The sequence below is a fragment of the Octopus sinensis genome, unplaced genomic scaffold, assembly GCF_006345805.1.
Source record: "Octopus sinensis unplaced genomic scaffold, ASM634580v1 Contig18913, whole genome shotgun sequence".
Taxonomy (NCBI): Eukaryota; Metazoa; Mollusca; class Cephalopoda; order Octopoda; family Octopodidae; genus Octopus; species Octopus sinensis.
In genome coordinates, this window is record NW_021836130.1 from 73,969 (window position 1) to 99,000 (window position 25,032).

The 25,032-nt window shown below is 35.6% G+C and overlaps 1 protein-coding gene and 1 pseudogene across 1 annotated transcript; one reads left to right on the forward strand and one right to left on the reverse strand.

The window, feature by feature from the left end:
* Nucleotides 1–6,009: 6,009 nt before the first annotated feature.
* Nucleotides 6,010–7,142, forward strand: LOC115231871 (transcription factor sox-2-like). Its single transcript, XM_029801784.1, has 2 exons — nt 6,010–6,079; nt 6,112–7,142. The coding sequence occupies exon 2, from the start codon at nt 6,117–6,119 to the stop codon at nt 7,140–7,142; it is 1,026 nt and encodes a 341-aa protein (XP_029657644.1). The 5' UTR covers nt 6,010–6,079; nt 6,112–6,116.
* A 15,490-nt stretch (nt 7,143–22,632) lies between these two features.
* LOC118761974 lies at nt 22,633–23,590 on the reverse strand (annotated as a pseudogene).
* Between the last annotated feature and the right edge of the window lie 1,442 nt (nt 23,591–25,032).

Here is a 25,032-nt window from a genome sequence, read left to right on the forward strand (position 1 = left end):
CTGAGAATTATTCAAATATAAATCGTTTAAATATCTTTCTGAAAATACGACAGCAATACTTCAACCTTGTGACATTTAAATTAAATTATTTTAACGAATTGATGAAATTACAGAAAATTTGTATATTTACATCGACTAGGGTTATAATATTCTAGTCGTCTTTGATAAAACTGACCTAAATATTTTCTGTTTTATTTTTTTAAGGAGAAAGATTTAACATCTCTAAAAGAATGCTATACCTGCCAGCAAGAAAAGGAATCCTAGCTCAAGGCTTCTCAACATCCAAAGCGACAATTGGACACGAATTGAATGCCCAAGTTTACGAGATTTTTTGTAATCTCAGGTCGAAAGGTTACCCAATCAAATTTCCAGTTTCTGGGATGATAACAGTATTTACTTACTATTATTAAATTTTAACTTTGGTACCTAGTCCGCTCTATTTATAACACAGGCCCGTAAAAGTTGTAAGGTGTATCTATCTAAATTTGTGTCGAATCTATGGTATTAAAAGTGGAAGAAAGATGAAAGTACACAATTGAAGGCGGAGAGATAGACAATTTTATTCAAGAAAATAGACGTGCATTTTTGAGAGAACTTTATTGGAGTGGGAAATAATAATTTGTTGATGTTCCTCAGCAAATTTGGTTCTCAAGGAAAGGTATATCCAAGTGAATGGACATAATAAATCCGCTACGAATTTTATGCAATCGATTGTTAGAGACGCTAATTACATGCTTCCTACAGATCAACATATTGTTGATGTTGAAATGCTGATTCATTCTAATGACCTTGAACGTTTTTAAATCTAAATTGCACTATATTAAATTTAGTTGAAGCGATTGTTGCAACTTGATCAGGAATACAGCAATCATTGATTATAAGAGATCAATAAATTGTAGTTTTGCTGACGTCGTTATTCTTTTCTAAATGAAAACTATTCCTGGATAATTTAGTCTAAAATAGATTACAGCTCTAATTGAAATATTTTTTAAATTCAGTGTAGTTGAAAATTCAGTTAGGAAATCTCCCAAGAAGATACTACAATTTTAAATATATTTTGTGTCTAATCAGACCACCTAATTCAAAAATCAGCAACTACAAAACCCCCAACACCAGCACAAACATAACAATAAAACTATCCCAATAAACTTTAGTTTAAACCAAAAATAAAGTCAAAAAACCAGACAATCACCCTCTTCCATAAATGGACCCCTTAGTGGTCCTCGAATTCTACACATTACAACCACACAAATCTACTTTTCTAGACATTGGCAGACTTATTGGAAATGTCGGCTTATATGTAAGTCTGACACGAAAAGGCAGATCCTTAACTTTATATATCCTCACAATCCAATTCTCGCTCGTAAATGCCTCCTCCATGTGAGTCAACTCATTGACTACATGCCCAACCATCTGTCTCCTCGACTTGTCATATCCATTAGTCTTTAATATATGTATAATACTACCAGCTTGTTATGAAAACGGTAGTAACAAAGTCGGAACATCAAAGAAGACTTCATCCTCTCAGAAACGCCCTTTCCAATGTTATAGTTCCCCTCCGAGTCAAAATACTCATTTTCCTAAAATATCGGGCAATTGGGCACGTGGATCTCGTTAGGGTACTCCCCTTCGGATATTCGGACCATCCACAGAAACTTGGCGATATCGTCCGAGTCATACCCCAAATATCCCCCAAACACCACCAGAACATAATCCACGTCCAATTCCCGAGCTATTTCGGCAGCCCGTGACTCATTGGAGGCCATAGCTTTGCCCACCTAATTTGATTAGGAGAACAGTACAGTGGCAATATGAGTATTATTCCACGTATTATTATCCACTATGGTGGTTCTGTTAGAAAACCCCGTTATTTGGTATCCGTAATCCCACCAGGACATGATCTTGGAGTCCTTTGGGGTGTTCCTTCCCAGCCAGTAGTAGGCCTCTCTGTAGTCGTCGATAATGTGGTGGGCTCTGCCAATAGTTGACTGATCAGTACCCGTCCTGTCCGCTTCCTTCCAGCACGATCGAAGTCCCCGAATACATCACGGCAGTAATCCACGTGCTGTGCACAACAAATAACGCAATCGCGGCAAAAAGTGAAGTTGTGGCCATCGAGAATGAAAAAAATGAATTTTTCTCAGTTCGGTGGGATCGAGAAATTCTACGGAAAACGGACTCCAAGGCAAAGGATGACACAATCGCGGAAATTGGGGTCAGAATAATCACCAGTCTGACCATCATCCCAGAAAAATAAGCAGAAGTGACAGCCAGAGTGAGAACCAGAATCATTTGATCACTCAAACGAGAAAAAGCCAGCCAAATTCCAATCGGAAAAACAGTCGGAATAAAATGCAAGTCAATAAAATATCTCGTCCAAATAGAAATCTGATGTTCAGCGACAGAAGAAATGATTGGAATGTTGATGGCCGCATAGGAAGTGTCAAACAACGAATAAAGACGGCCAGTCCAAGGGGAAATGACCCCTTCACTAATAACCCCCAAAAAGACTACCCAAATAAGTAAGGACGCCCACCATCAACACACTAACGAGGCCAAACACACCCAAACACAACAAAACCACCTTGGCTGCCCAACGAGAGTCACTTAGTGATCCCAAATGCTTAAAAAGTCCGACCAAACAGAGCAGTAGAAACACCACTGACATATTATACGAATATTACTGAGAGAAGACATATGTTCGCTGGTTGTGAGCGGAAGGAATCCCACAAAAGGTATCTGCATAGACATAAGTAGGCCAAGAATATAAAAAGTAGTATAAGCTGATAATAAAACATGTATAAACCAAACCACAAAACAATTTACTAGTATATCGACCAGATATAACAAGTATGAACACATGGAGAGGGATGACGTTGATTACATAAATATATCCTCCCCAGGAAGCCACCTACAAGTCAATAAACCTCCACCAACTGCATATAAGTAGAAAAAAGCAGTAAAAACTGCCCAAAGGAGACTCCCAGACTTGACAGTCCTGGCCCACAAATACAGAGTAAACATGATTATAAATATTGAAATACATTCATAGTCATAACTCCCTGCAACTGATCGGGAGACATATCCGGGGACTGGAAATGAGTGGAAGGGGACTACTTATGCTCATTATGAAGGCGGAGATCAACCCGGCTGATTTATTCCACACTTCTGAGGCAAATAAATAGGCTGTGATGGCCATTAGACCACTGTAGAAGGCAGGAAGGAATACACAGACTTCACGGATGTGGACTGGGAGGCTGAGGGAGTGGAGTGCCCAATGGAGGAGGCCGGATGTGCTCATTATGCCTGGGTAAACTGTTCCGCCGACGTCTCTTCCCAGGGGATACCAGGCTGACTCGTCAAACCAGTTTATAAAGTCATAAAATGAGTTCTCGACCATCATTTTTGTGGCACGATAGTTAAACCAGGGGTCGAATTCGTGGATTATGCTTTCGAATTTTATGACGGAGTGGAGTCTTGTTATGAACGATAAGACACATATTGAGATCAGAATTAGTGTCAGCAGAAATGTCTTTTGCCTTTCTATTTTTTGGTGATACAGGATCCCCATCACAAAATAGAATAATAAAATTAATTAAAAAATTTAATTATTCAAAAAATAATTTAGTTTAATATTCTAACATCAAAGAATTTCATTTTTTAAATAAATAGACATTTAAGGTTTCCACCATAAGGACTAGCCTATAAAAAGAAAAAGGAAATAAGAAATAAAACGTTGGAAATCACGTTGGATGTTATGTTCTGTGAGATACTTCTAAAAAGACATTTATATTTTTATGACCAATTGAAATTCAAACAAAAAGCTTTTGCTACTGCTTCGGAGTGTCTTTTTTTTGATTTTTGAACTCAACAACTTTGCTCATTTTACTGTCCTATCCGAACACCTCATTTTACTGTTAGAAGATGTGATCATCTATATGACACTGATAGTTAGAAACGGAAATTTTAGATCATGTTATATGCTGATAAATAAAATTTAGTCAATCGAATAATTCATTTCCCTAATTAATGTCACCGGTGGTCTTATATTTTTGTGTTGTTAATACATCTGAGCCTAAAAGTCAGCTTAGTGCCGCCGTATTGAGTAGCAGTTTCCGCAAAGCACAGTGACCGATATTTTCTGAAAAAGCCAGCTAACCAAATTGTACATTTGGATAACTTTTTTTATTTTGTAACAAATTCCTTACCATAAATATGGATGTATCCCACATCTTTTCAGGGTATTTTAAAAGAACTTTTCCCGATACACCGAGGAGACCCTAACCCTAAAAATGCAGCGATCAATCACTTCTATTTTTAGATACCACAAACAATGTATTTTAGATACCGCAAACAGTATACACCAATGGTAAAATCAGTCATATCTTTTGGGATATTTTTAAATAAACAAATGTTTCAGGAAAGTATGGGATTCTTAAATTTTACAACAATGAGGTTGGTTTTTATATTTTAACTCTTTCGTGTCAATTTCAAATTCTTTATCCTAAAAATAAGAAAATGCGAACGACAATCAAAATTTCAGTAAAAAGTTAAATTCAACGTGCACGGACATGTTTTCTCATTTGTCATTTATCCTGCCATTGGAAACTCAGAAGTAATCTGCTGTAAAGGCAAAAACAGGACTTGACAACTACTAACTTCTGACTTTATAAATGACATCAGAAATAAGATCGGCTTCCAAAAGAGATGCCACGTGCAATATGATGGCTTTGGTAGAAAATCTTGATCGTCATAATGACATAAGAATCCACAATTATTAAATGGAATTTGTTTTTCTACATTTTCATTCATTATTGGTTTATGTTGACGACTTTTATAAATCGGATTATGATTGATGAAAGCTTTGGATATTGACATAAATTTTATAATCTAGAAAATAATCCTGATAATTGAAACTAGTTTGAAAAAGGCAAAATAACTGAAAAAATATAATTTATGATTTTAAATATTGAAAGTGAGACTCAAATTATTTTTGGGAAATCAAAAAGAAAATTTCGTAATTAATGTACGTAAAATAATAGAAAAACCAATATTCTCTTATTCTTGTAATTATTGTTTTTCATAAAATGATTTTATGACAGCAATATTCACGTCTATTGAGAAATAAATGAATTACCTTATTATATTTTTACAATTGGCCAATTTTAATTGGAAGTCCATTGTGTTTCAACTATAAAAAACAATTCCCCGACAAAATACACTCCATTGCCAGTTACTATAAAGTAATAGTTTAATTCAAAGTGAGGAAGACCAATCATTTTTAAAGAAAGATATAATACATCTACTTATTGAAGAAAGAATTAAAAGTTTTAATTAAGACTATATTAGTTAATATTATTTGTGATATAATATGATTGACTCAATTTTTATATAATCAAAAATGAATGTATTTTTGGTAAAATAAATATTTTTTAGGATATAAAATGGGTATTTGCACGTGCACAAATCAAAGCGGTTTGATTGATGTTCCAGCAATTGATAAATGATATTGTCTTCAGTCTATTCCTTGTTCAATATTTCTAATAATTATATAGCGTTTCCTATCATCTACCATCTTTAATCGTCAATAAGCGAATGTCGATTTGTGGCTTAATACTTGCATTGTTGGCATATTTACTTCAATTCTTTAATGCCTTGGATACGAAAGTAATTCAGATTTTGAATTGGGTCAGCCTATTGTTTCCACTTTCCGTCATCCCATTAATAAAACCTCAATAACAAAGAGTTTTTCTATTCAGCTGTGATTTATTGCCTAAAATCCAATATTTATGGCTCCCTTTTGTTCCCACAAGTGCATATTTCAATACCGCACTTAAAACCAATTTAACCCAAAAAATTATTTTACGTGTAGAAAAACATTAAAAATTCCCCGAATATTTGATGTTGAGATATTTTAAAAAAGGGGATGAGCTTTAATTTTACGGTTGAATGTTTAAAGACATATTTTGTTGAAAAATAAAATACGCGTCGTCAGGGCGGCGTATGAACGCGTTATTTCGACTATTCAAGAGAACAAATGGTCATTGTTTCGCAAACAAAGTTTGAGTGTGGAGATTTTGTTGGTCTTATTATTTTCATAATAATTTATAGAGTAAATGGAACAGCATAAATTGATGTCTATTCAACAATTGGAATACAATCAGAATGATTCAACGGGTAATTTATTATCAAAGAAATACCACGAAAATTATAATTCTCATTACAAATTCAATGTTTCTAATAACTTGGAAAAAGTGTACTCCGCTCCACAAATGGAATACAATTCAATCTCCGATAAATTTGAAAACAATCCTCAATCAACTTCGATTGTTAACTACCAGCAAGACCAGAACGTTGAAAGTGCTCCAATTTCGAATGGAAAAAATAGAATCAAGAGACCAATGAATTCTTTTATGGTCTGGTCGAGAGTCCAACGTAAAAAAATGTCTTCGGAAAATCCAAAAATGCATAATTCTGAAATTTCAAAAAGATTGGGAAATAATTGGAAGATGTTATCCGAGGAAGACAAAAAACCTTTCGTCGAAGAGTCCAGAAGACTTCGAACTATCCACATGCGAGACTACCCGGACTATAAATACAGACCACGTAGAAAAAACAAAAATCTGGCAAAAAAGGACCATCATTTTATTCCTATGGACATGACACATCAAGTTGTGTCACATCCTATATCCAGTCATAGCATGAATATCAGTGAAAATTATTTCCCTGAAAATGGCAACTTTACGAGACCCCCATTGACTGATTTGTACTCTCAACAAAATCCATTTAACTATCAAGCATATTCCAACTTTGGAACTAGTTTCCAAAACGGACAATTCCCTCACAATCCAAACGCGTTTGTCCAATATCAGCAAATGTCGAATTTTATTCCTCAAATCAACCCTGAGAACGGAATACAGCTGGCATCCAGTTTTGACTACTATCGAAATTCCTTACAAAATAATCAAGAAACAACCGATTATTCAATTTACCAATCAAGATATGACCCACAACGTCGACATAACTCTGGAAAAGTTTTTTTTAATAATATTTCTGTAGTTTCAAATGGATCACACTCACCACTAATGTGCTATGCAATACTAGGCTTAGCAAAACTATTTTATTTTATACGATTTTACTAACGGTTTTACTACAATTTTGTTTTATTTTTCTATGTACAATTCATTTTTAGACCAAATTTCCATAAAATCTTATTCATTGTCCATAAATAGAAATTATGAGGGTTAAATAATTCTTTGGCGTTTTTTATTAACTAAAACAAAAAATGAAATATTTGAATGCAATAAACTCTCTCGAATCCGCCATTTTTTAAATAAAAATACAAATTTCTCAGGGAAATTCTCGAATTCACCCAAAAAAGAAACATTTAAATATTCCAAAAAGACACAAAAAATTATTTGATCAAATTTCTAAACCACATATCAAGTATTATATTGGGACAAAGTCAGTAAGCACTGCTAATAAGAAAAGTTAACAACTCTGTCATTATGAGCCCGATTAATACTAAATTCTAATAGAACTGATTCCCAGAGGCTTTGTAGCAAGTTTGTAGTGATGGCTTACTGTGGGGGGTGAAGTAGATATTAAAAACAATAAGAATCAGAATAATTTTTCTATTTTTTTTTCTATGGTTAATATTTGAAGTTTTTTATTATCTTTAATATTTTTAAATACATAATTAAAAACCTGAGTTTCAGTTGTTGTGCGTAGTTGTTCGAAATAATGTCAGAAAACGGTAATGGAACTATCAGCAAAAATCCAGACAATTTTGATCATTTTATAAAAGCCGAATTTGTGGTATAAAAAATAAATTTCCAAATTTATTCCAGGAAGACGTAGATTCCTTCATGGAACTCAATAAAGGGGACGCACAAGGAGCACTCGAACGATTCCAAGATCTACACAGGAAATTCAGATACATCGAATCAAACTTTTCTCTAAGCAAATCTCGGTTTAAATCATTGATTCTCAATATCAAGTTACCTGAAACAAATCCCCGACTTTACGGCTTCCTTGGACTCAGTAAGACACCTAAAGACGCTGAGTGGAGACGAGGATCTCACGTGCAGTTATCTGCTTTGTAGTCAGGTCTATTCGAAGGCTCGAATAAGCTCAGTATCGAGTGTGTATTTACTGCTGGGAGTATAAATGTGTTATAAAGGATGCAGGCGAATATAATGATGGAATATGAGTTGGATGAGGCAGAAGCATTTTTAGACAAGAACTATAAGGAAGCACTCAGACAGATTGCCAAGTTGGATGAGCGGCTCAACTATATTCAGGACCAGAAGACTATTCTGGAAGTCAATATGAGCAGGATCTTTATTTGGCAATCAAATCGTGATAAAAATGTCTAATTTGTTTGTTTGATTATTATGCTCTTATTTGTTTTTTATTTTTTGAGAGGACTTGGTGATTTTTGGACAGGAGATATAAGGGGGAGAGATAGAATCTTATTTTTGTGTTTTGTTCTTTTTTTGTATCATTGTATACCATATACCAACAAATTAGGACAATTTTTTTATTTTTGACATATGAATTTTTAGCACGTGCCATTGTTGTTATAGCACTTCCCATAGGAACAAGAACAGAATAAGTCATATTCACGTGCCACATATGATACGACCTGCTTAACCACCGTTTTCCGCTTTCTGCGGATTTGGGCCTGTCTGCAGAGTTCGTCCAGATCATCGCAATTGTTTAGGGTTTTTCATGTTGCAGAACAGCCGTCAGTTTGTTCCTTAGTTCGGTATCAGAAATGCCCCATGTAGATGAATTATACATTAAGACGGGTTTTACAAAGGCATTGTAGATTCTGAGCGTAGTGAGAGGTCAATTTCTTAGCCAGTTTTTTATGACGGTTTTTATACCAGCAGCGTCCAGAGTTCTTCTGCGCATTATGTTCTCCCGGTCTCCAAGCAGTGAGCCAAGCTTTTTCGACAGTCTCCATAAGCTGGCTATTCGAAGGTGACATCGGTTTTGTTCATAATTAGAAACCATTTTCCAGGTGCAATCACCAATAGTCGGTCGACACAAAGTCATCAGCGTAAATTAGTTTGGTGATTTGCACCATATAGACTTCTCAAATCTCGCAAGGCAGCCTTGAAGTAGATCACAAACAGCAGAGGCAAGAGAAAGTCGCCTTGAGAGGTTCCCACATTTGTCAGGAAAGGTCTGGACGATGTTGTTCCAAGACGAACAGCAAGTTTCGTCTTTGTTAGTAATACTCTTATCATTTTGATGTCATCTTCGTTTAAACTCTTCATGAGTAAATCTCGACGGATGGAGTCAACGCTTTTGACATATTGATGCCTTTTTATATCTTTGGTGTGTTGTGAACCGCCATCGGTGACTCCACAGACGTCTGCAGTTGAACGTCCTTCTTTAAACCATTGTGATTTGGAGACAAAAATCTGTCCTTGATTCAATCCAGCACAATCAATGAGAGAATCTTCCTGAGGCAGTTCAGCAGAATGACTGGGCAGAGGTTTTCTACTGGGCCAACGGACTTGTCCGACTTTTAAATAGGAATTAGGACCCCAGAGCCAAGCAGGAGTAAGTCGTTTGTGACAAACATATCGTTGAGTATATTCTTAATGTTCCAAATTTCTATATTTAGACAAGGAATAAGATTTTATAGAAATTAGGTCTAAAATGGTCCGTATTTCAGAAGCTTCGCATTGATGTCGTCGATTGTTTTTAAGCCTGCTAACTGCCTTTGTAAACTCCGGCAAGTGATTATATTCCTCAGGAATCGCAGTGAGCCAGAGCAAAACAAAATTGGCTCAGTGTTGTTAAAATAAATCCGCTATAAGCTTCGCCTGTTCCCCCGAGTACGATATTACAGTTCCTTTGTTGGTTGAGAGCTGAAATTTGGAGCTTCTTTTCTTTCTCTAAACAGCCAGACACATTCGTGCATTATTTTTGAAGGTTTCCAGTTCCTTGAGACAAGAAGTTAAAATATTCCGGCCATATTGAAAGTTTAGGCTTTCCAGTTTTGTGATATTTCACACAATTTTTTCCAAACCTGTTTAATAAAAAAGCTTATTTTTATCAAATTAATAAAAATGGACTATTTTCATAAATCGGAATACCCATGGAAACATAAGTAAATAATGTGCGAGGCAAAGAAGAACGCTGAAACGACTTATAAATCCACTTACTGCATTCCAAGTCAAATGCCGGGGTAAATGTGAACTAACTAAGCCATGGCAGCTACCTAGGACACGTGCCGACAACAAAGTATCGTTTTGGGGATACATTTGGGAATATAAGTGCGGATTATTTTATTTATAATCGTCTCAAATGCGTGGAGGAGTCTGGGAGTATTAAAGGAGGGTCGATTCCCACGTATTTCACAAACAGACCCAACCTTGTTTGGGAAGCACGACAAAACACTCGAAAAGCTAATTTCCCTAAAAATTATTTCGACTTTTTAAATTCGTCCCCCAAAAAAATGGCCGAAATGAACGAATTTTATGAGGTTTTGCTATTTTTTGAATTTAAATAGAAAGTACAACAACACAGAATGTCATACAAGGACAAATGCCGCAGAGGACCAGGACTTTGTCACTTTTCCATTCCCGACAACTATAATAACAGAACACCCTATTAACCATTAAAATATACTAATATCAATTTTCTGGGTTTTCATAAACATCATAAATATTTTTTTTATAAACTAAAAAATATTCTCAGAATAAAATTAAGAAAGTTTCAACTGTAGATTAAAAAATGGTTTTTCCTGTGACTTAATGAAAATAGCCAGCACGTGAGTTATAAATTATAATTTATTTACAAAGTGTAATCACAAAAAAACAAATTATTTTAAAAATAAAAATAAATTAAAAAATTGTTCAATATTTAGAATAAAATAAAACTTAATCCGAAAAAAATACACTATTTTGTGGTATCTAATCAGTGCCTTGATGTCATCAGTTGACAAATCTACTCTAAAATACACAATGGCCAAATTAGGCCTCCTCCACCACTACTATCCTCTCAAAAGTAAAATCTCCGAGTACACCCACCCTCTTATACCAATAGACATTCTCAACTGAGTATTAAACTCATCAAATCAGTGGGAATAAACAAGAATTCTGCACGAATATTAATAAAAGCAATAAACCAATCCACATCTGCTGATTCCGTCATTTGTGTGCCACATGAGGACATAACATACACACGCCTCATCGGCAGTGGACAGAGCACGACTGTCCATGAAGGATTTATGGCCGGAATGAGAGTGGCAGTCAAATCTATTGACACAAAACCCTCAAAACTGGACAGAAATATGTTCATTAGTCTGGAACATGCCAATTTAGTCCAGTTAATAGGCCTAACAGTCGAATCCCCACTCCTCATAATCACCACATTTATCCAAGGGGGGACCCTTAGAGAATTTCTGAATGATCAGCCTATTCTCCCCCCAATAAACAGACTCCTACACTTTTCAAGACAAATAGCCAGTGGAATGGCCTTTCTACATATCAATAATATTATCCATGGCTCTCTCTCTGCCAGCCAAGTCCTTCTTTCTCCAGTAAATGTGGTCAAAATAACCGATTATTACCTCCCATGTGACTTCTCTCTCAACAACCCAGCCTGGCGAGCCCCAGAACTTCTAGAATGTTCTAGAATAACCAAAGATGGTGACGTGTGGTCATTTGGAGTGACTGTTTGGGAAATATTTGCACATAAAACACCCCCTGGGAAGGCTTCAGTCCCCAAGAATTGTTGGTGGCACACAAAGAGAAGACACTCCCTAAGAACGACACCTGTCCTTTCCCCTTAGAAGGCATCCTTAAGCGGATTTGGGTCTCAAGGAAGAGACCTTCATTTATATCATTAATTCTACAACTAAATGATGTAATGAGTGGTATATTGAGTGTAGATGTGTATTCCAGTGGTTGAGGCAAAGGACAGGTGGGAGAGGGGGCTGAAGGTGACAGCACGTGACTGTATTGCTGTGATTGATTGGAGGGATGACTATGAGTGGAGGGGGCAGAATCTCAGAACTTTGCAAGTCGGGAATTTTCCCTCCAAGCTTGTGAGAATGGTTAAGTCAGTCAAGTCTGTTGACTTTGTTGAAGTTGGGAGGATTGTTCCGGGGACTGTGTATCATGCAGGACACAGAGATATTGATGGGACTGGGTGGGGACAGTCATCACATGTTGATAGTTTGTTTATCAGGTCTCAGGCTCGTCCCAGTAGTATTCGAGTGAGCTTGTTTTGTGACTATAATAGATGGCACCACAAGAATCATCTGATGAATATTGATATATTTATTTTATTTTAGTTGTTTAATTTTTATATAAATTTTTTAACTTTATATTATTTATTGTAAAAAATAACTACATTAAAATAAAGAAAAATTGTTTATTTTAAATTTTAATAAAGTGTTAATTTAATTTTATAAGTATTAGTAAAAAGTAAATATTATATTACAACAAATAATAAAATATATTAAAAATAAATAAAACAATTTTATTAATCGTAGTGGTACAACAAAAAAATGATAACAGAAGATTCCATTTCCCGGCCAAACGTAAAACTGACCTTCGACGGAAAACGTTTAAGAAAGTCATTATACCGTAAAACAATCGACTATAACTCCTCTGCCCTCTACTATGTACAAAACAGACACATCTCAAAATTCCCAGGCCGAAGAAAGCAGTGCATTCAACCAAACGAATTATACGCCTTCCAAGTAATAAAAACAAATCAAACAACCAGACAAGAAAGCCCTGCCCTTCTCTATCCAGTGCAGTCTCAGTCACGTGCACTCGATTTGTCAAACAAGCCACCAACAAGAAGAGGTGTCCAATCTACACTGTCATGGTCAGTGGGCTAAATATGACTAGTGGACTCCCGATGGCCGGAGATTGACCACAGGCTCGGCCAGTGGAGAATTCACCCTCTGGAATGGCCTGGTTTTCAATTTCGAGACAATTTTGCAAGTTGGTGATATTTTAAAGCAGTAGGCCCACGATGAGGCAATTCAGGCAATGGCGTGGAGTCACAACGACAACTGGCTGGTCTCGGGGGACAGTCTGGGCTTCCTTAAATACTGGCAGCCCAACATGAACAACGTAAAAATGTTCCAGGCCCACAAGGAGTCAGTCAGATCACTGTCCTTCTCCCCCAACGACGTCAAATTCGCCTCCTCCTCCAACGATGGGACAGTGAGGGTCTGGGATTTCATATCCTGTCGAGAAGAGAGGATATTCCGTGGTATTCTCAGTGGGGGAGTGTAGAACACGGAGCGGATGTGTCCTCCGTGGATTGGCACCCTCAAATGGGGCTCCTCGTCTCCGGAAGTAGGGATTCCCAACGTCCAATCAAGTTTTGGGACCCTCGGACTGAGACTAGTCTGAGGACACTGTAGAAATATATATAGGAGGGTTTAGTCACGTGCATAAGGCAGGGGTGACTCATGTCCGGTGGAGTGTGGACGGGAATCGACTACTGTCGGGATCGGAGGACAGGACGATCAAATTATTTGATACGAGGAAGCTGAGTGTGCCAATTCAGTCATTTGTGGGGCACAAGAAGGAAGTGAGTGGTACCCTTATTGGGGGAGTTGTAGTATTGGAGTGGCATCCGCTTTATGGGGATGTATTTGCGAGTGGGGGGAATGATGGGTCTATTTTCTACTGGTCGGTGGGGACTGAGAAGGAGATTGGGGTGGTGCAGGACGCCCATGACAGTACTGTGTGGTCACTGTCGTGGCATCCTCTTGGCCATTTGCTTGTTTCTGGGTCGAATGACCATTCTATTAAGTTCTGGACGCGTTATCAGCCTGGGGATCAATCTCAGCTTGAGTTTGTGGCCAATGGAGGGACTAATCGAGAGGAGGAAGGAGAGTCAGATGTGCTGACTATTCTCAGTGATATGCAAAATTGTAAATATGTGGGGAAAATACCTGGTTTGGAGGGGACTGAGCCACTCGAGGTTCCTCGGAGGCCGGTTCCTGTTTACAGTCGGCCATCTGGTTCTCGCTTTTCTGGTCCTTCGTGTATTTATTTGTGTTTATATGATAGATGGAATGAACTATGGCCAGTTTCGTGGGGATTATTGTTTGGATTGTTTATAATGTTGTAGATGACAGTCATCAAAGCAACCTGGGAGAGTTCAATGACCGTCCTTATTAGTTTTTGTATATTCGGTAACAAAATAAACAAATTGTGTCTCATTCTAGTCAATTAAATAGGCATAAGAGATATCCTCTCCCATTAGTTGTGACTAATCGAGAGGAGGAAGGAGAGTCCGAAGTGAACTGAGTAGGCAAATTGTGTCTTATTCAAGTGAACTAAATAGATAAATTTTGTCTCATTCACGTGAACTGAATAGGCATTTATTGAGAGCTATCCACTCTTCCATTAAAGATACATGAACGAATAACGAATTATAGAAAAGCAAAATAGTTGAATAAAATTGTGTCTCAATCAAGTCAGCTATATAAGCATTTATTGAGAGCTCTCCTTTCCCATTAGTAGTAAAATACTTAAATGAAATCGTGTCTCATTCAAGTCAACTAAATAGGCAACTTGTGTGCTATTCTAGTCAACTAAATGGGCATTTATTGAGAGCTATCCTCTTCCATTAGTAGTAAGATAGTTGAATGAAATTGTGTATCATTTTGGTCAACAAAATAGACAAATTTTGTCTCATTCAAGTGAACTGAATGGGCATTTAAAAACTATCCACTCTCCCATTAGTAGCAAGATACTGAAATGAAATTGTGTTTTTAGTCAACTAAATACGCATTTGAGAGTTATCCATTGAAATTGTGTCTTATTCAAGTCAAACTATTTTATCAAAGCAAAAATCAAAAAAATTAGTTAGATTAATAATTATTCTCTTTTTATCATTCATAATGAAAAATTTATTTCAGATATTCAATCATTTTAAACAGCCGTTAAATATGATAATTAATTAACAATTAATGATAAATTCATGATCGACACCGAATAATTACATTTTTTAATTTTACTAATATTAAACTTGTTCTAACCCTCTTCTGATATAGTTTTTTGTTCTTTGTGTAATTTCATTATCAAATCCGCGACTCTTTACTAAATCTTTGGGTATTTAAAAGCTATCCACTCTCCATTAAAGATACATGAACGAATTATAGAAAAGCATTTAAAACAGAATGAACTTAGGTCATATATTGGTTAAAAATTGTCTTTATTTGGGCCAACTCGGCTTCCTGAGATTTGAAAATCAGAAAACCTTGGCATTGAGACAACTCACCAAATAGGCATTCTTCATCTCAATCTTGCGATAATTTTCCTCGACAGCAGCCACATCAGTGCTATGTTGATTGCCCATTTCACAAATAGCCGAATTAGCCCTACAACCATAATACACCCATCCTAACTCCTCAAGCTTATTCTGCGCCTTCTCCAACAACAAATTATATTTTTCTGTCAGTTTTTCTACTTCTTTGTTCAACAAGCCATTCGTCGACTCCAGTTCTGACCGAGCCTATCGAATAGACCCCTCTCCCAAACTTGCTCAGACTCTACCAGGAGACCACGAGCCTTCTCAAATCGGTCGTGGAGGTTGTGAAATGAGGCTTCCAGTGCCGTGTAGTCATTCTTCATACATTCCACGTTTTTCTTCAAATTGAGCTCAGATTCTCGCCATTTCGCAACCTCCGACTCATATTTGTCTATTTTTTGGCAAAAAAACTCCAAACACATAATTTCAAGGGTCGTTGATTTATACAGTGCTAAAAGCTGGTCTGCCAGAGTCCTTTTAGGGACATTCACCTCAGGAGACTGCTCCGGGAAGTCAGAAATGGCGGGAAATTCTATCGAATTGAGGTTTGTGCTGGAAGCTATAAAAGGATCGCCATTTTCTGGAGTAGGAATGTGGAGAGGGTCAAAATCCCGGAATATTGAGCTGGAGAGGGGCTTTGGGGACTACAGAAATGCTTAATGCCCTCATACTTGTATCATATTTGTGTCTAAAAGATTATCTTATTAAATAAACCGTCGTTTTGTGTGTCTATAAGAATATGTCGAGTACTAAAATGTGATATTAATTAATTGCCTATCTTCCCGACTGAGGGGTGATTTGTAGTTGAATGATGTGATTTTGAGGTTAGTCTGGCTGTCTGAGGTTTTGTTTGACTGGTCAGACTCCAAACAATTGTTTAGGCAATCTTCTGTTGAATTTTCCATACCACAACAAGAATAAGGGAATTTTATTTTAAATATTTGATTAAAAATTATTTACAAAAATTTAATTTTTGATTGAGTAATATTAAAAACAAGATACACAAGTCGGTAGTTATTAACGGAAATAGATTTTATCAGTATTTTTGGTTTGTTTTTGGTCGCGTTATTAAGAGTAGTCCATCCCTGATTGACTTATTTTTTAACGAGTTACAGTTATTAGGACTTTCTCGATTCTGTACTATAAATTGGTATTTTTGAGACTGTGAACTCATTTAGGCAGAATATGTTTTTTCTAATTGCAGAAAGATTAGTTTATTTATTACTCAAAAATTCATCTTAATGACGCTGGTTAACCAATCAGCTGGTGCTCGTTGTCTGAGAGAAGGGTATTTATAAAGATTATCCTGATTAGTTCTGGTTTTGGGGGTGAGTCTCTCTCGAGTTTGTCAAAAAGTAAGTTGGTTTTTTATTATTTACATCCTGGATACTTTTCTGTATTGCAGGATCTGCACTTTTTTTGGTTTTTGAGACTGAATTTCATTTGTTTATCATAATTGAAGATTCCACCTTTCTGTGGTGTTACATTGACAACTGGCATTAACGCTACTTTTGATAAGGCGCTAGCATCTTATCAACTATTTCTTCTAGATAATGTTTGAGCTTTTTTATTTTAATATAAGAACCAAAATTATGTGAGCGGTGATTTGAATTTTCACTTGATATCAAAAATAAAATGTTTGTCAGACAACAAGTAAGTTGTTCCGACAGTAAATAAACTTCAAAAAAGTTAATCAAATTTAAATTGACTAATTTTGACTTAGTTAAAATCAGGATGTAAACGTGTATAAGAAAATGGCTATTAAAAGAATTAAATCGAACAATTATGGATGGATGTGACCATTTGTGTTCTCGAGAATAAACGATTTAATAAAAAAAGATTATAAAAACAAATATCGGATTAGCCTCTTTGGAGATTTAGTTAAACAATTTATTTTTATTTTATAGAAATTTCAAAAGAAAACCTCGATTCGATCGATCAGTAATGAAATTTTTACTTAATATAAATTGCAAAAATGACATAATAAGTAATATAAATTAAACTCGCCTTGTTTAAACATGCGCTAAAATATTTAGTGCATTTTAATCAGCAACCTAAAATTCACGTATTAGAAAAATTGTTTGAAATACATTAACAATACAAAACAACGACATGAATTACTAATACATTTAAATTAAACATTAAAACCCGGATTTTCAAAATAAATCAATTTTTAATTCTTTCATATTAAAAATCAAAGAAAGATCCAAAAACACAAATAAAAAAGACAATACATTTTTTATTTGTAATATAATTGTGAATCCTAAATTCGACAATTTTGCTTTTATTGTGAACAGTATTATTTAACATTCAATCGTCAATTTCATTTAAATAAACCCTAATCTAATATTTTCCAAATAAAAAAACCCAAGCATGGGCCTAAGCTTGAAGGACAAGTCCGAAATGCTAATTTAATTCTATCGACTGCCGGAGACACATTCTCGACCAGATCCATCGCACGAAGATGCACTCCACCCCCCAAACCTGTGCCGTCAGTGTACAGCATAAGCATGCCAATAATGAGTAGAATATGACATTGATGGGTTGTTGTTTCTGCATTATGGGTGAGTACGACAACTCACTCGCCACATTAACAGACAAATCGAACTTCTTCATTAACGTGCAGGGACCAGTTCTTAAATTCGTTATGAATTTTTTTCATAAACAAGTTAAAGATCTTTTTCTGACACAAAATCTGTATCATATAATTCAATTGGCATTAATTCTCCAGAAATAGTTCTGAGAGCTTTCAGTAGACTCCAGGTATATGATGAATAAAACTGAAGATAGGTAGTCCCCCTGTGGTGTTCCAATTCAACCCATATAATAAAATTCTGTATTGGGGAATAGAAAAAGAATCAGCCTCTATTATCTTTATCAAATCCGGGACCAGATCTCCTGAACAAAGCTGATTGCCTTTTCACCCAAGGAATCGGAAGTCTCATCTGCGAATAAATAACAATTCAGCATGTCTTTGGGAATCAATTTCGTTCACAACATGGAATAATATTCCAATAAATTTACTGTGATAACTAATTTTATGACTTAAACAATTGTCAAAAATCAATAATATTTTCCTGTTTAACTTTATGTTTATATCTAGCAACAATAAATTGAATTCATTTGAATTTATACATGAAAAAAGTGGTAAAAATAGAAAAAACATAAGAAAAACAGAATTTCAATTTTTTGGTAAAAAAGAGAGTGGCAAATCATAGAGGTGGTAAATTAGGGAGATTTGACTGTAAAACAGAATTTCGAATTGTAAGAGTGGTAAAAAGTGACTCTTCAATTTTTCTAAATTTCTAAAAAACATCAAAAGTATTTGCTGACCCCTGACCTAGGCGATCTTGTGACAACTGTTTTACTTGGAAAATATCAGATTCGGACACAATCAAATTATTAGATTAATATTTAAACCTTCCCCTGAATTCAGTAAACTCTTTTATTATGAAGTAGATATTACAAGGTGTTTTTTCATCCATTTTTAGAATGTGTTTAAAGGGCCCTTCCCCGCTTTTCCCCACATCAATGCTTATGGCCGCGAACTGCACATCTTGTAAAGACTTTCATTTGATACTCTTCCTGGAAAAAATATGTTACCGATTCTTCTTAACTGGATTCTGTGGAAAGAATCCAGCGACATGAATAACTTTTTGGTATATCTTCAGGTACCGGAGTCTAATTAAACACAATTTTAATATCAGGAGAATTTTTCTGCTCGATGGAAAAAGAATAGCTGAAGAGTTTATTCTTTTTGACTAAGCATTTTCTTTTTATTGACTTAAAGCTTATTTCCGCATTTCTGCTCTCACAGGCGACGCCCGCGAATCAAGATGGTTTTTCAAGCGGATATCCCTCGCGATAATACGCTCTAATTATTTCTCGATCGCGTCGGCTTCCCGTCCATGAAGTTTAGTTTCGGATTACATTTTTTATGTGACTCAACTCACTATTTTTGTGTCGTAAGATTGAAGAAAAAATAGAAAAATCAAAATCTAATATTTTTTTATTACCAAAAACAGCTAAACTGCTTTATAGGGTTCAATGATATAAAGTCTGTTTAAAAAAAACGTTTGGAATGTTGGGACATCCTCAGTCGCCTGTTGTGCTCGAAAGTCTCGGTTTGCTTCATTCCACATTGATTTACTTCAATTTTGGAGTGGTGGTTTGTGCAATTTATAGAATGGTATTGTGTTGTCTGATTGAGTAGATTCCTGCTGTGATGAGAGTGGCTGGATTGGACTGTTCGAGTAAGATTAGGATCAGAAGAAGACGAATTTTGACAAAAGCATGTAAAATGATTGGGTTGTCTCGTGCCTGTTACGATGTTGTTTTTTCAAACAGAACTCAGTGCAGGGTCAGTCACATCCCAAGATTCCGTGCCGGGTGTTAAATAAAATTAAGTTCAAGCCCGGCTGTCCAGACTATGGAAAATACGTCTATGAAGAGCTGGATTAGCCGGCTTCAGATGGAGATCAGGAGAGAAATCCGTGAAATCGAAAGTCCACGGTAAGAGCGGGCCTGCAGACTAGTTGAGAGGCGCTTCCCAGATTTCTGGAAACAATTGAAGATTCTGTCGGGAGAGAGGTCAACTTTGACTGCATTGTCGTTGCTCACGACGAAATTGACATCTGGAAAAAAGGGGCAGGCGGATTTCAAAATGGCTGTACTCATCTTCGTTAGATTATCCAGTTAGGTGGTTCAGCCTTTCAAAGAGGAGTCGTCACTAAAAGATATTGTCATTGACGACAAAAGCTGTGTTTCCGTTCTTGTTCTTGCCTTTAATTGGTGTGTACTGTTTTGTTATTTTGGTGAGTGTGTTGCTGTTGTGGATCAGAGTATCGCCGACGGAATGGCGTATGACTTCATAGAGAAGTGGAAAGAGTCAATGACTCTATAAGAGGGCGATTCCGATTTCGGAATTTTTGGAGAGCAAGAAGATAAATTCTGTAATATAGATAAACGATGATAGATAAGTAATTATTTGTGACATATTGTTGATTTGTTTGTTGTTTAATCATTATAAAATTTGGAAATGTTTCTGTCGTTAAAAATATTCAAAGGCTCGAATAGAATCAGTATCGAGTGTGTATTTACTGCTGGGAGTATAAATGTGTTATAAAGGATGCAGGCGAATATATTGATGGAATATGAGTTGGATGAGGCAGAAGCATTTTTAGACAAAAATTATAAGGAAGCACTCAGACAGATTTGCAAGTTAGATGATCGACTCAACTATATTCAGGACCAGAAGACTATTCTGGAAGTCAATATGAGCAGGATCTTTATTTGGCAAACAAATCGTGATAAAAATGTCTAATTTGTTTGATTATTATGCTCTTATTTGTTTTTTTATTTTTTGAGAGGACTTGGTGATTTTTGGACAGGGAATATATACAGGGAAAGATGAAACCTTATTTTTGTGTTCTTTTTTTGTATCATTGTAGACAATATACCAAAAAATTAGGACAATTTTTTTATTTTTGACATATGAATTTTTAGCACGTGCCATTGAGCAAGAGGATAAATTCTGAGATAGATAAACGATGGTAAATAAGAATCATATATGTAATAATGTTTATTTTAGATGTGTTTGAAGCAAATGTAATATTACTTGTGACATATTGTTGATTTGTTTGGAAATGTTTCTGTTGTTTAAAAGATGCTGTTTTGGAAAAACTGACATAATAAGCAGTAAAAAATAGTAATGATGTTGATAAAGTGGAAGGTATAATTTTCTGTAAATACAAAGTTGTGCATAAAAATTCGAAATTTGATTATATTAAAATAATGATTATTACTCACTTTTTCTAATAAAAAAGTAAATGTATTATTATTTTTGCTGACTATTTTTTGATTAATATGTTACTTGTGAGAGAAATATTATCAGATATTTTTGTATTAGTATATTATAAACCAAGTTACATTCATTATATAGTCAATTATTATATAATAACATTACATGATTGATTAATTTTTAAAATATTTAAATAGTAAATCAGCAATGATTGGCGTAATTGGAGGCTTCGTATACAATAATTTTTTAGACCAAAAATATTTATTGAAAAGAGTTATTACTTGACAGAAAGCACAAAGCGAAATCACCTTAGAGATTTCTTCTCTATTCAATCCATAATTGAGATTTCTTAATTTCGAAAAAAGCCGGTCTCTCCCAAAGTGGTAATGTTCCGCCTAACTTTTATTTTTGCACCTCAACGCACTTTAATTCGATTTCATCTTCACAGAAAAAACGCAAATTAAGCCCATTCTTTCAAAAATATGTTTTTCCATCTTCAAAATAGATATTTATTATGTCAGACTAATTTTTTAAATTTCTAGCGTATTTTATTCGGACTGTGACATATAATAAAAAATAAAACCAATTTTTATTTTCTAATGAAAATAAATTATTTTATTGCAGGTATTGGAAAAGCTGCTCAAACTTCTTTAAGTCCTCATCCCAAATATGTCCAACCCATCCTGCTTCATCAATTTTAAGATTGTAGAATATTTAGAAAGGTTGTTTTTTTCTTGTAATTATTAGTTTCTGTGTGCAGGCCGTCTTTTTAAAGATTCGCCGTGTGTTTATTAAGCTTCTTACAAGGGAGAAGATAAATAAATATAGTTTTTTCGGAATTTTGAAGAGGATAATCTTCAATTTTATGCTGATTTGAAACATAAAGCAAACTATTGCCTAAGAAGAGTAATATTTCGTTCAATACAGAACATTTTAAAACACACAATTATCATCACTTTTGTGAAAAAGCGTTTTTTGTGTCCGGAGCTTTCTTTTATATTTAAGACCGCTGCCAAAATCCTCAAAAATCTTTTTTAAGATTCTTATTTTAATGACCTATTCAGAAAATCTATCGGACTATTAGGATCTCACTAATAGATTCAGTTGTATATTTCGTTTTGCAGTCAAGTGATGAAAATTTCGACTCTCTAAAAATAATTTTCAAAAACTGGGGACCCCGGAAGAAGTTATGTTATTATTATAACCAAGATCACCGTCCAAAATCATAGAACTAATTAATCAGGTGATCCCGACTTCTCTGAGGAGGGTCCGAAGAAGTTATGTGGAATGATAAAAATAATAATGAGTCAGATTCTCAACCAAGTTTAACCACAAAGTCTAGAAATAGAAACATTAACTTCATTCCAGGTTTCTGACAAATTATAAATAAAACTCGATTGATTTTTCAATTTGTGTTTTTTATTTTCAAATTATCTTGTTCAAAGCAAATTAAAAGTCAAATCACTACAATCTTCAGATTAGAAAAAAATAAACAACAAAAATGAAATGACCAAAAAAAGTAATTAATGTAAACTAATTGTAAGATAAATATTGAGGCGTCGCACTGAACTTTGCATTGCACTTGATAACTTTATTAATGGCCTCGATAAAATCCTTTTCCGTAGCCATCTTCCTACGAGCCCGAATGGCGTACATCCCGGCCTCAGTACAAACACTCCTAATCTCCGCACCTGTGCTGTTGGGACACAGTCTCGCCAACAGTCCAAAACGAATCGACCGATCTACACTCATCGTGCGGGAATGAATCTCAAAAATAAACTTTCTTCCCTACAAATAATCCAATTCAACCAACACCTCCAAATCAGGCAAACCAAACTCAATTTTCCTGTCGAGTCTTCCTGGACGGACGAGTGCCGGATCAAGAGTATCCGGCCGATTGGTTGCCATGAGCACTTTCACATTTCCACGTGGAGAAAACCCATCCAGCTGAGTAATAAGCTCCAACATTGTCCTCTGCACTTCATTGTCCCCACCCACACCGTCATCAAATCTCGCCCCTGACCTCCTCACAAAAAATAACCTCCCACAGCATCAATCTCATCAAAAAACACAATACTGGCCTTTTTGGTCCTGGCCAACTCAAATATCTCCCGAATCATCCTCGCACCCTCACCCACGTACTTCTGCACCAACTCCGAGCCAATCACTCTTATAAAACAGGCGTCCGTTCTGTTGGCCACAGCTCGGGCACACAACGTTTTCCCTGTGCCTGGGGGACCATACAACAACACCCCCCGTGGAGGATCAAATCCAAGAGTCACAAACTTATCAGGCTACACATCAAAACGTGATTCATACATTCAATAAGGGCATTTCGACCACTTCCTTCAGTCTTTCAATTTGTTCTTTACAACCCCCCACATCGTTGTAAGTCACGTCCGGCTTTTCGTCCACCTCCATCATCGTCACAGTGGGGTCAATTTTGGGGGGCAGAGGGATCTGGATTTGGTATTTAGTGCGGTCAACCCTATTTATTTATCAATAAAACAACCCACCCAACTCTCATTCCTTCTTCAATGTCCGTAGGGGAAACATGTGGACTCAAACTGACAACAAATTTGGCAAATTGTTTGACATTAATTATATATTTAGTGTCCTTCGGTCCCTCGATTATCTTGGAACAACGAGCCACCTGCAATGGCTGTTCTTCTAAGGAGAATTAGTCCTGGAATGTACGTCGAAGGACTTGTTTGTCCCCAGAAAGATCCCACAGAGGGGGAGGAGCCAACCCGGTTTCTGCTTCTCGGACACCTTGAGTTATTTTTTGGTGGAAAACCGGAGATTTCGTTGATTCTTTGGATGCTTTCCTGAATTTGATCGTCGCAGTCTTTTATTGGCTGGTCGTATGTGTTTATCTCCTGTTTTGTTATATTTTAGTGAAATACGTAAAGTTTTAAAAGTCGGATGTCTTCTTCGTCAAGGCCTAATGTTTTTTATAACTTTTTAAATAACCTTTATGAGCTTTGGTCGGTTGTTGTTTGTCAGGATTCGCAACATTTGATGACACCACATCCATTTGTGTAACAATGTGATATATTACTTGTATTAATTTAAAATTATTTATAATATTCTAATAGTCTACATCTTAATTACATTTTATAAAAATAAATGTAAATGTTGATTAATTATAGTAACCAAGCAATGATGAATTAGTTAGAAGAACTACTTTAATATTCAAAAATGTCTGTTTAATTAAAACCAATTTATCGGTTAAATAAATATTATTTACTTATTAATAAATATATATTCATAAATTATATAAAATAATAAATAAATTATGAACAAGCGGTCGTTTTAAGTTGTGGTAGTGTTTTCCATATCTTATACATTTATATATATATTATTAGTAGAATAAATGAATAAATTGAACGAGAATTCGAAAGTTAAGGTGGCCATTCGGTAAATAAATTTCAATCACCACCAGTGTCCGTCCTCTCACCGGGAGTGAGTTATGTGAGGAATATCCCTACTACACTGAAGTCCTACCTGAGACCTCCCAAATATTGTTGGGAGGCAATAAATATTTCACTTTCGACCACGTTTTTGGGGTCAAATCCAATCAATCTCAAATCTATTCCTCAATCGCCCACAATTTAGTGGAAGGGTATTTCCCTATCTAATTGTAGGTCCTTCGAAGGCTACAATGCCACAATCCTCGCATATGGACAGGTTTTATAACTCCTTTCTACTTTAGACCGGTTCTGGGAAGACTTTCTCGATGGGCTCGTCCTTCAACGTGGATTTGAAGGAAGACCAAGTGGGGATAATTCCTCGTGCTCTTTCTCATTTATTTTCGGGGATTAAAGCACGTTCTGAGTCAGAATTCAAACTGTCCATCCAATTTGTCGAGGTTTGTCAGGTCAGTTCAATTTGGCAGATTTACAACGAGGAAATCAGAGATT